This window comes from Humulus lupulus, chromosome 7 (genome assembly GCF_963169125.1).
Source record: "Humulus lupulus chromosome 7, drHumLupu1.1, whole genome shotgun sequence".
NCBI classification, from domain to species: Eukaryota; Viridiplantae; Streptophyta; class Magnoliopsida; order Rosales; family Cannabaceae; genus Humulus; species Humulus lupulus.
The window spans coordinates 61,445,047-61,457,802 of NC_084799.1; the positions used below are offsets into that span (position 1 = coordinate 61,445,047).

The window sequence follows — 12,756 nt, forward strand, 5'->3', positions numbered from 1 at the left end:
TTTTCGCCCCCAGCATAGCAGCAACGGCATACCCACCCGGTTTCCGTATGCCACACCTATCCAAATTCAACGGAGATGGAGACCCGTCGGATCATCTGGGGATGTTCAACACCCTGATGATGGCCCACAACATTGGCCCCGAGCTGAGGTGTCTGATATTTCCCTCCACACTGACTGGACCAGCCAGGCAGTGGTTCAAACAAAGCAAAAGACAATCAATCAGCTCCTGGAAGACTTTCTCTGCTGACTTCAAAAGGGCATTCCGAGCCTCCCAGGCTGCCCGCGTCAAGGCCGACTCTCTAGCCAACGTGAGACAGCAGCCCGACGAGCCTCTAAAGGCTTACCTGAGCAGGTTCATGAACGTCGCTGCCCGGGCCAGAGACGCGGATGACAACTCTAAGCTCATGGCCTTGAGAACTGGAATCCTTGTCGGAGGGGGACTTCGGAAAGAAATACAAATGAAGGGAGTTAGTTCAGTGAACGAGTTCCTAAATAGGGCCCAGGAATGGATCAACTTGGAGGAAGCCGAAGTCTCAGCTGCAGGAACCAGCCAGGTCCCTGGGCAGCCCATTGGAGTGGGAATGGAGGTCGTGACAGCGACCTAGAGCGTTACACAGAATAACCAGTTTGGTGGAGGCAAAAGAAAGGGGAACGACGAGGGCAACCAGCACGGCCCAAAGAAGAATAAGTTCGTAGATAAATTTAAGCCGGTCTACGCGACCTACACAGAGCTCACCCACTCTAGGGAGAACATCTTCTTGGCGAATTCTGCTCGCCTCCCTTGGAAGAAGCCGGAGCCATTGAAGCACCAGAAGGGGAAGAGAGACACCTCCAAGTTTTGCCGTTTTCACAACGACGTTAGCCACAATACTGATGATTGTAGGCATTTGAAGGATGAGATCGAAACTCTCATCAGAGCCAACCCCTAGGCTCAGCACGCGCGGAACAGGGTTCCAGCAAGTCGACCTGCTCCAGAAGTCCCGGTCAGTCAGCCCGGGTCTCGGATAGACCAAGACGTCCCTCCTCCTGTGATAGGAGGAGAGATATCCACAACTCTGGAGGTCCGCATTTAGCTGGCGCGAGCATGGGCGCCCAGAAGAGATACGTAAACGAACTCAAGGCGCATAATGGAGTAGATTTCGTACCGGAACAGCGTCTGCCAAAGCAGCAACGATTGGAGAGGCAACCGATCATTTTTACAGAAGAAGATGCGGGCCATGTCCAGTTCCCTCATAATGACCCTCTGGTCGTAGCAGTTCAGCTCTCTAATCGGAGAGTTAGGAGGGTGCTGATCGATAATGGGAGCTCGGTAAACCTTCTATTCCGGTCCATGCTAGAGAAGATGGGCTTGACTGTCGCCGAGCTGAAGGCGACCTCCATGATGCTGTATGGTTTTTTGGGAGAAGGATCAGTGGCTATAGGGACGATCGAGCTGGTGATCACCTTAGGAGAGGGACCTCAGACATCTCAAAACTCCTCGAGTTCGTGGTCATCGACTGCCCCGCCGCGTACAATGCTATTTTGGGTCGACCCACACTTATAGCTTTTAAGGCCATCACCTCCGTTCGCCACCTCGCGATAAAATTCCCTTCTTCCACGGGAATATGCATGGTCCATGGTGATCAGCTCGCTGCCAGGGAATGCTACAGCATTTCCATGAAGGGAAAATCGAAACCCGGGCAGCTAACAATGGCCATCCAAAGAGGAGGAGAGGAATCTCAGGAACCTTTGTCTAATCGTGAGATTGAAAAACCTCAGAGCGCCGAAGGGGAAAATACCGTCTTAAGTGAGGATATTGACCCCCGAATAGGCGAGGACAAGTCCGAGCTCCAAGCTATTGAAGAGCTCGAGGAAGTAAACATCGATCCACAAAATACTTCACGGATGGTCAAGCTCGGGAAAAACCTCTGTAGCAAGAGGAAAGCGGAGCTAATCAAGTTTCTGCAGGATAACCTGGATGTGTTTGCATGGTCACACGAGGCGCCTGGGAACAACCCGGGCTGAGGCCTTAGAGGAAAAAGTAGCTCGGCTCAAGAAATGTGGCTTTATCCGTGAAGCCAAGTTTCCGATTTGGGTCGCCAACCCCGTGCTGGTCTCGAAGCCAAACGGGAAGTGGCGGACCTGCATCGAATTCTCCGACCTGAATAAAGCCTGCCCCAAAGATTGTTTTCCCTTGCCAAGGATTGACCAATTGGTGGACGCCACGGCGGGACACGAGCTCATGTCCTTTATGGACGCGTACTCAGGCTACAATCAGATCGCCATGAATCCGGCGGACCAGGAGCACACCAGCTTCATAACCCCGACTAACATTTATTGTTACAAGGTCATGCCATTCGGGCTGAAGAACGCCGGCGCTACATACCATAGGTTAGTAAATAGAATGTTCACCAGCCAGATCGGGAAGAACATGGAAGTGTACGTTGACGACATGCTAGTCAAGTCAAAAACTGTCGATAACCATGTTTCCGACTTGGAGGAGTGCTTCAATGTAACGAACGCCCTAGACTAATACTTACAAAACATTCTCATAACATAGTTTATAAAAGAATACCATTCATTATCAAAGTCTCAGGGGGACTTGTTTAAAACCATGCAAGTTGGCGCAACAAGTTTTAAAATAAAACATAGATTTTTATGCAAAGTTCAAAGAAACCAAAAATTAAATAACTGAGTCCCACTAATAATTTAGGAAAGTCTCTTAAAAACAAAACATAATTTAAATGGCGTTTTGCGTTGATCGTTTTTCCGTCCATAGGATTACCCCACACCATACACCCCATGATGAAAGAACTCCTCATGTCACCACGCGTGCCATAAAGAAATCCTATTTGCTACCTGGAAGGAAAGTAAGGGGGTGAGCTAAAAGCCTAGTAAGGAAGTACAAACAAATAAGCAAGTAAGAATACAACAAAAACAAACACTAACGTTCATCTAAAACATCATGGTATATCATAACATAATCGTAACATATCATCATATCATAACATAATCGTAACACACTACTACAAAATTGACATGGGACGATGGTTTTAAATCGTTGTATGGACTCTCATACGTCGGTTCTAGTACCGTCGTCCCATGCAATGTCATGCCATGTAATGCATGAAACGACGGTTTAAATAAAAGCATCATCTCCTACCGTACATGAGACGATGGTTCCTATACAAACGTTGTCTCTTGTGGTACATGAGACAACAGTATCTGTGCAAGCATCATCCACTGCAGTAAATGAGACGACAGTTCCTACTCAAGCGTCATCTTCTGCAGTACATGAGATGACAATTTATGTGCAAGCATCGTCCCCTGTAATACATAAGACAACAATTTTGTGGAGACCGACGTCCCATGTAGAATATGGAAATTTTTTTATTTCTTTATTTTCAACTACTATATTCATTCATAATTTCTTGTGTAATTACAACATGGTTCAGCCAGAATCAATAGGCAAACAAAATAATCAATAGAACTCAGTATGTTCCAAATTTAAAAATTACAATAACAAAATATACACTTGTAATAACTATGTAAGGGATAACTAAAAACTACAATTAGTATATTTTTTAATTATGATTTCAAAAGTTACTCTAGCTATGACTCATCCGCTCAAGAAGCCTGGCTGCCCATTGAATTCTTCCAAAAGGTTACGCATTTTTAAAGCTTCTTCCAAGTAATTGTCCTACAGAAATTTGGAAGCTTTCAGCCTCAAACTTGGCCTTAATTCAAAAGACAACATAAGATAACTTCAAATTCTTATGGTTACCTGATTCATGTCAATCGTCTCGAGAGCTTCTCCTCTCGTGAAAATTATAACATGGTTTTGGTTTTCTGGCTTTCGTTCTCCTATCTTGGCTGAACTCGATAATTTTATCCGATATATTTCCTTTAAACCGGTACCAAAACAATCAGTTGTATATCATAAGGCATAGAAGCACAATTATTGTTCTCAATATTTACCTGATCAAGATTATCAACAGCTTTCACCAAAACTGAATAATAAACTTTATGTACTTTTCCTCCTTCATTCTCTTCAACTTCATCAATATATTCCACCCTAAGAGAAGGATTACTGTACAAAGGAAAAAAAATTAAATTCTTGAATGAAATGAAGAAATGACATGTAACATTAATTAACAAACGGAGAACATACTTGACCATCAAGTTCAGGATGTCTGTTGCACGACGATCTCCACTTCACGTCTGGTTGCCATAGTTTTGACAGGTAGCGATATATGTGAATTTCATGTCAGCAACTGCTTCTAATTGTGCATAAAGAGATCGTTGGCTTTTTTTATCTTCCTCTGATGGAACTGTTATGGCTTTGTAGCCTCCAAGTATCTCTGTTCACAGCAAGAAATTACAAACATAAAGAAAATATAACTACTTACACTACCTCATATGGACAGAGATCAGGAAAAACATTGATTGTGTTCATAGGCAAACACCACTGGCATATAATAAACATGCACAATTAAAGTGTACTAAGAACTAAGAGCTTGATAGACATTGATTCCTAAAACCCAAAAAAAGAGGACTAGGAAGTAAGAGTTTGTTAGATTGATTCTAAACTTCTAAAGCTTTAATAACTTTTGCATGATTTTTTAGCACAATCCTATTTTTTCAAGTGAAATAAAATTGACTACAACACAGAAAGATACACTATAAATTTTATGAAGCAACTGAGATCTTGTTTTCAGAAGACAGAATAGTTGATGATTTCTGTAAAAGCTACAATCCCAAAAAGGCCTTAATATATGAAAGCACTAGAATTTGCAACAAGATCTTTAGAAGTCTCTTGGTTAAAGATTTGGGTGAAAATACTCTTACCACTTTCATTGGCCATGTCAAGGAAAGCCTGAAGCTTCAAAGCTCATCTGTAGTACATCATTCCTCGAACTGAAACACAAAAAATAGTCAGTACAACAAGCTGATTAATACTATGAAACATGAGAAAGGAATGCATCCAATACTTGTTCTGCAGAGAGTTTGTCCTCTTAGGGAGACCCAGTGACGAAGCTGTAAAATGTTTTCCTCAGTTTCCCATATCTCACTATCTTTTTTACAATTAATTCGCTCCATGAAGTTATTCCACTCATCTGCAGGTTGCGAAATGATTAAATACCGAATTCAGAATGTGGTCATTAAATCAAATAGAAAATTTACTGTGAAACAAAGTTAAAAGACAGAATCACACACCTGGGAAAATTTTCTGCAAGTAATATAAGATTGATACACTATCTTCATTTTCCAACTCAAGGTCAGTTTTAGAGTAAACTGTCTCCTCACTGTAGTATGGAGTCATGACACTGCCAGTAGCAGGAAATTAAGATACAAATCATGCAGTCAATATTTCATTTTATGAGCCTAAGCTATGCTGGCTGCAAGAATATAATATATTGCAGATAAAATATATCCTGCAAATACAAGGATAGAAACATACACTAAACTCCTAGCCAATTTGTTCCATGAATATAACCCCCAGGAAAAAGTAAGTGAAATAATATATGCTTTTAAATATTCAACGTTTAAAAAAATATATAAGAAATAATGCCAGTAGAAGCTACAGGCCACTTTCTGGGTTTTGAAAGGTACTGGTAGATCATATGCTGAGGCCTTAAAAGACCTTGCTATTCTAATTACAAGTACCCTGACTAGTTTCAAGAAGGTTCAGGTGTATGGAATTAATATGTTCCATGTTTATGAGTTAAGAACTTTTATCGAACCTGAAAGAAAGCATTTTCCGGACTTTGGGGGCACGTGGCATATCCATGAACAGTGAATTTGTGAAAAATGAGATTCTTCTACATGCTTCGAGGTTAGTTGGTACATCAGTAGCAGATTCCTTCACTGTCAACAAGAGGTATAGGCGTCTTATCTAGAATGATGGCAAGCAATAAGCATGTTTCAGTTAAATAGTTACAACAGATTGCAGTTAAAATGCATCTGAGTCTAAATTTTTATACCTGTTCTTCCCACTGAGTTGTGACAACTAGGGGGAATGCTATGGCAGGTCTTGTATCAGTATCTGCAAAAAGTTGTCTCCCAGTATCCTTGCTGCTATGACCAACTTCAAGCAATTCCCTGAAAGGTATAACATGAAAAAAGTTCATGAATTACAATTCAACTTTTAAAACTCACAACAATTGCTTCAGATAGAATGGCATAATGTTAAACCTACCTGAGCTCATTCACCATCATGTCACGGGTGACAACTTCCAACATATCTTGCAGCAGCAACAACACCACTGTATCTTTATTGGATGGTTCAGCGTCTTTCTTCAACAAAGAAGTTGTAATAATAAAGTTTATTGAATTTTCAAGCTAAGCATGTACTGTGTATATAATTACATATATGCTCTCTTCTAATAATTTACCAAGATCTCTACAAGCTCCACAAATTTCTTGCAAAGAGTAGGTAAAGGACCCATTCTGAAGTTTGCAAGAAGCAGATTTTTTGAGATGCTACTTTCAACTTCTTTAATAATGATGCTAATTATCCTGCAAACCATAAAATCATATTAGAATGTATAGCAACATTTTATATAGGATGAGACTATAATAATTATTAATATCCACGCTCAATAATATATAAAACACTTTTTTGTAATTTCTACAGGTTACATTATGGTACATGTTATTTGGTTCAAGCATAAATGACTTGGTGTAAATGAAATCAATCTGTGGTGTTAAAAGGAAAAAAAAAAGAAAAATCGTTGAAATTTAGCTCATACATGAAAAACTAGAAATAGTATAGCCAAAAATGCAAAGATCAAAATCAAGTGTTCCCAGCTATAAGAGTAATGGAAAAATTAATTTTTTTTAAAAAAAAAAACAATGTAATTACCCAGTACCTTTTCCAGTTTTTAAATTTTTTTTTGAAATCTTGATATGTAAGAGAAAATTTTAAGTGTGACAAAGAAGTTTCAGAAACCGTAAGAACTGTAACTCATTTACATTATAGACTACAAAACTAGACATTAGTTTTATTCTGACTCTTCGATTTCTAGAAACTGAAACAAACAAAATTATATATTCTACTTGTAGAGAAACCAATTGCTACCAATATAACTTTTTTTCAATATCTCCAGCCAAAAGAATGCTCAAGACATGCTTGAAAAATTCATAACAGTCAATCACTACACATTTCATGTATTCATCAGCACATATACGCTTCCAGAGATCAGAGTCCCTGGATTTAAATTGAGTTGCCATGTCCAATGCTATTGGTATCTGCAGAGGTAAAAAGAAAAGGTCAAATAAGGCCACGGTAACATATGTAAGATCTCAAAATGTTTATACTTACCTTGCTAGCAAGCAAAAAAGGTGGCCACTGAATAATCTTTAGCCCTGGATTTGATGAATAAGGAACTAGCAACAAATCCATTTCCCTGAAGTAAAGGAACCAAGTATATCTTTAATAAAATGATGAACACAAGTTAGTTAAAAAATGACTGAATTTTAGGCCTTTCCTGTCACTAATGAGATCTTCCTCTCATAAGCTACATATAACTTCATTCCACAATTGTGCAAATTTTGCAGCTTCGCTTCTCCTGCTTGCTGTAATCTACAGGGTGAAGTGCAAACAAAGATATATTGAAGGAATCTATACCATTGCTAATGCCATGAAACAGTACAATTTTTTTTAAAAGCAATCTCAGCAAAACGCTTGGCAAAAGAAAATCCTCTTTTCTGCGACCTTTCTGAAGGCACCAGATATGTGTTGAATGCACCAGGTAAGGACTGGAACCTTGATCTAAGCATCCCCAATGTTCGTATCTGTAAGAAAGTGGGCATGCTTTAATCAGTGACAACTGTTACTATAAGAATGAGTAGATAAGAAAGTATTGATTTCATTCATTACCAGGCTATCCCAAGAAGTGAACAGGAAACATAACATACAACTTGCATTAAATTAAATTGATGTACGAAAAATAATAATCAAATCGATTACCTCTCCTAGACGATCAAAGGCCCCAATGACACCACCATATAAAGTTGAATAAACTGAATACCAAATTTGTGTATCCATAAAATAAACCTGCATATGATGGGGGACAGTATGAGGTGTCTCATCAATTCCAGCAAGAAGTTTCATTTATACAAGAGCACATTAATGAGCCATTATGTCAAACTTAAGGAAAGATGTAGTAAAAGGACCATGATAACTGATGCCCAAAGTGACACGACCGCTCCATAGTTGTTTTGAGCTGCATTGGAAAGAGAGTATTAGCATAGAAAACAAGTTAATTAAGTGAATGCTCATGTCACAAGAAGAAGCGACAAGTAATACCCTTGGGGAAGAACTCATGCCATTCCTATTCAACTCTGTGAATACTCAAAAATCACGATTTAAGAGTTTGCGCAAAGGTACTACAGATATTTACAAGAGGTGTTAAAAAAGGCATGAGATATACATGAGCCAAATTATACTTGAGTTGAGACCTACTGAGTTAGTCACTTATTTAGACATCTATAGAAGTCTGATCAGAAAAAGTAAGGTACATGATGTATGACTAGGGAAAAAAACATTTTAATTCTTGCTTGATGATCCACCTTGTCATGATTTCAAAAATAATTACTAGAGGAATATTATGCATATGCTGGTAAATAATGAAAATGCATTATTTCAATTTCAATATTAGTTACAGTCTTGCAGAATATGAAGCATATGATGTCTTCAATAATGCAAATAAAAGTCTTAGTTACAATCAAGAATTTATACAAGTAATAAGAGACACCAAGGAGTTGAGCTTCAAGACTAGTCAAGCTAGACAAGTATATTTATATGTAACAAGTAATCATAAGTTAGAATGTTCTTGATGGGCATGAATTTGTCGTATGCATTTGCTAACAAATGGCAATCAATGCCTAGTTTCAACAAATATACAACACAAAAATGCAACTGAAATGTATATTTTCTTTTCCTCCATAATAATAATTAATATAAACTTGACAAGTCATAATTCAACAAAGTAAATAAGTGGTAGCTCAGCTTTGATTCAAACAACTACTTGAGCAAAGTTGTTATCTGGTTTGCTTAATCTTGAAAAGATACATGACTAAAGTAGAGATATTTTTAATATGATTCTTTCCTCTTCCACAAGCCAATTTTATCTGCAGTTACCAAATTTCAATTCCTTCCAAATAAAAATATAGAACTAAGTTTTGATGTCTCTGCCTAAAAATGTAAAGTTCTAAAATAACACTTCAATATTGAGAAGAAAACAAAATAGGAGCACATGTATTTAAATTCCCTTTTCAATATAAATGCTTCATTAATATTAAATGTGCAGCGCTAACTAGATCAAATCCCTTATCACATACATGAAAAAATGACTACAAGATAAAAAAAATTAGTACAATGATAATGAAAAAATCAATTGTACGTGTAAAACTAGTATCATTTTGTTTCTATTAACCTGGTTATAGCTATACAAGTCATCAGTGTATGAAAATATAAGATTGCACACTACAATCCATTTCACTAAGGCATTTTAACAAACAATTTATGTGCAACAGACAAAACACAGAAAAATAATATTATGAGCATCAAGATAACTACTCAAACACATTATGAAAGGGAATGCTACAAAAGGAGAAGAGCATAGAAGATTAAATATAGCAAATATACCTCCCATAATTGAGCATGTGCACCCGTTACACACGAGAGAGCATACCGTGTATGTATATCCATGGAATAGATCTGAGATCTGAAAACAGTCAGTACGTGTATGTATGTATATCCATGGAATAGAGAGCATACCGTGTATGCATACAGGGAGAGATGGAGATTGTGAACAACGTGATGTGCCTACTGACTGACCCAGAGGGGATTCCCTTGGGACCAGCCATGTACCTTCCTCAAAACTCTGGTCCTCAGCAGCTTCAACAGATCGTGAATCAGCTTCTTAATAATGAGGAGAAGTTACCATATGCATTTTATATATCTGATCAAGAGCTTCTTGTGCCGCTTGGAACGTATTTGGAGAAGCACAAAGTTTCCGTGGAGAAGGTACTCTCAATAGTCTATCAACCTCAAGCTATTTTTCGGATCCGCCCAGTTAATCGTTGCTCAGCAACAATTGCTGGTCATACAGAACCTGTACTTTCAGTCGCATTTAGTCCTGATGGTCTACACTTGGCAAGCGGTTCATGTGATACTACTGTTCACTTGTGGGATTTGAATACCCAGACTCCATTGCATACATGTACAGGACATCGGAACTGGGTTCTCTGCATTGCCTGGTCACCTGATGGTAAGTATCTAGTTAGTGGGAGCAAGGCTGGAGAACTTCAATGTTGGGATCCACAAACAGGAAAGCCAAATGGCTACCCGTTAAATGGACACAAAAAATGGATTACTGGTATCTCTTGGGAACCAGTTCACCTGAGTGCTCCATGTCGGCGATTTGTAAGTGCTAGCAAAGATGGTGATGCACGTATATGGGACGTTGCTTTAAAGAAATGTGTCATGTGTCTAAGTGGTCACACTCTAGCAGTGACTTGTGTCAAATGGGGTGGAGATGGGATGATTTATACAGGCTCGCAAGATTGCACTATCAAGGTCTGGGAAACATCACAAGGAAAGCTAATACGTGAATTGAAGGGCCATGGACACTGGGTTAACTCTCTTGCCTTAAGTACTGAATATGTTCTACGAACTGGAGCTTTTGATCACACTAGTAAAAGATATTCATCTCCAAAATAAATGAAGAAGGTTTCTTTGGAAAGGTACAACAAAATGAAAGGCAATGCTCCTGAAAGGTTGGTTTCTGGTTCTGATGATTTTACTGTGTTTTTATGGGAACCTTTTGTCAGCAAGCACCCAAAAACTTGCATGACAGGCCATCAACAGCTTGTAAACAACGTTTGTTTTTCCCCTGATGGGCAATGGCTGGCAAGTGCATCATTTGATAAATCTGTCAAATTATGGAATGGCATTACTGGAACATTTGTGGCTGCTTTTAGGGGACATGATGGCCCTGTTTACCAGATCAGCTGGTCAGCTGATAGTAGGCTTATTCTAAGTGGCAGCAAAGACTCTACACTTAAGATATGGGATATCAGGACAAAGAAATTGAAACAAGACCTTCCAGGCCATGCAGATGAGGTTTTTGCTGTTGATTGGAGTCCGGATGGTGAGAAAGTAGCTTCTGGTGGCAAGGATAGAATGCTGAAGTTATGGATGGGATAAGACAAAATTGGATACCATTGTTCAAATATCCGATGATTTGCTAAGAACTTAATTTGTTCTTCCATTTCCAAGTGTTATTCTAACTATTTTGGCGATCGAGGCTTCAAGGATTACACTATGCAGAAAGAAGTATATCAGAGTTGGGTAAGACTTCATTCTTGGATGGAAAACAAGTTCTTCGAAGAAAAAGAATGGGATTTTTTTTTTCGTTTCTTATGTTCTCTTATTCATTATGGTTCATAGTTGATAATAGGCACCGTGAGAGATTTCACTCAGTTTTGTTGAAAATAATTCTAGCCCCAGTATAGTTGAACAAACCAAATGCTTGTCCAGAAATAAGTTTCTTATTTTTGTTTAAAAAAAAAAGGAATAGATCTGAAATCAATGAATATAACAAATAGATATGCCCTCTAAGCATAAGCCAATGCTTCTATATATACTTTACACCAAATAATATACACATCAAAGCTCATAAAAGGAGGCAATTCTCTCAAAAGTGCCCTGGTTTTGAAGAAGAAGCTATTAGGAGCGAAGAGGCCAGCACAGGTGAAGTCATTCAGATATCCCTTATTTCACAAATTATTGAGAAGGATTCAAAATGTATACATATAGAAATATAGATAGAGAATGAGAAAAAAAATAGAGCTACTACGCAGAGAAAGAAGAGAATACCCAAATGGCTAGTAAGCATAAATTTGTCTAAAATAATAAGCCAAAACCAAATATCTCACATTCTTTCTCAAGCTGAATATATATATATATATATCAAAATAAATAGGGTCCTAGATTTGTAGCTTTAAAAAGAATTAATATATGCAATTCTGCCTCCACAAGATTCAGTGACAGTAATATATACTAAAGAAGAAAAGGAAACAAAAGAAAGAACTTACAAGAAGAAGAAGAAAGTCGTTCTTGACATTGGTGAGCACCTCCAGCGACATTTCAGTCCAATTTCCATAGGGGTTTTGCTTATCTTGAGCTCACAAACCCAACCATTCCCTTGAATTCTTGTTTGGAAGACGGTGGAGGCCAGAAAAATCCTCCAAACTCACATCGGCGACAGAACTTCGGGGGGCCAGTTGCGACGGATGCCGACGAGTGGGGAGGCAAGCTTCACGTGTTGGGGGTTTTGGGGGCCAAGGAAGCTTGTGGTGGGGTGCGTGTCATTGGGTGGTTGCTGGAGATGGCTCATTTGGTCTGGCCGACTGAGATGCGAGAGAAGAAAAGAAAGAGTGGTGGTATCGGGCTGGGAAGAAGAGGAGAGAGAAGGGGCTAATACAATTTTAGGATTCTAGTATTATAATTTTTAACTCCTTTTTCTTATTCAATTAAATAAAATCTGATATTTAATATATTAATTCATTTATTTATCAATTATTTTATTAGTTACTCTATTTTGTTAATTTAGCACTTAATTACTAGAGTATTTTTTTTAAGTTAAACAAATATTTATCTAAATCTGCCACAAAAAATATTTATCTAAATCATTTTTAAATCCCAAAAAATAATTAGATGACATTTTAAACCAATTTATCACAATTAGTTAATAAAATAATATTTTT

General features: G+C 38.3%; 1 protein-coding gene and 1 pseudogene across 1 annotated transcript; one reads left to right on the forward strand and one right to left on the reverse strand.

Annotated features, from left to right (window-relative positions):
- Positions 1 to 3,444: 3,444 nt before the first annotated feature.
- LOC133792781 (callose synthase 5-like) lies at positions 3,445 to 7,390 on the reverse strand. The gene is made up of 12 exons (XM_062230725.1): positions 7,304 to 7,390; positions 6,375 to 7,230; positions 6,179 to 6,276; positions 5,964 to 6,081; positions 5,724 to 5,875; positions 5,197 to 5,306; positions 4,971 to 5,096; positions 4,828 to 4,896; positions 4,151 to 4,340; positions 3,958 to 4,069; positions 3,764 to 3,883; positions 3,445 to 3,679 (listed from the first exon to the last, which is right to left on the reverse strand). Exons 2-8 carry the CDS (start codon positions 6,507 to 6,509, stop codon positions 4,871 to 4,873), a joined length of 765 nt encoding a protein of 254 aa, XP_062086709.1. The 5' UTR covers positions 6,510 to 7,230; positions 7,304 to 7,390; the 3' UTR covers positions 3,445 to 3,679; positions 3,764 to 3,883; positions 3,958 to 4,069; positions 4,151 to 4,340; positions 4,828 to 4,870.
- A 1,226-nt stretch (positions 7,391 to 8,616) lies between these two features.
- On the forward strand, positions 8,617 to 11,516 carry LOC133791766 (notchless protein homolog; annotated as a pseudogene).
- Positions 11,517 to 12,756: the final 1,240 nt, after the last annotated feature.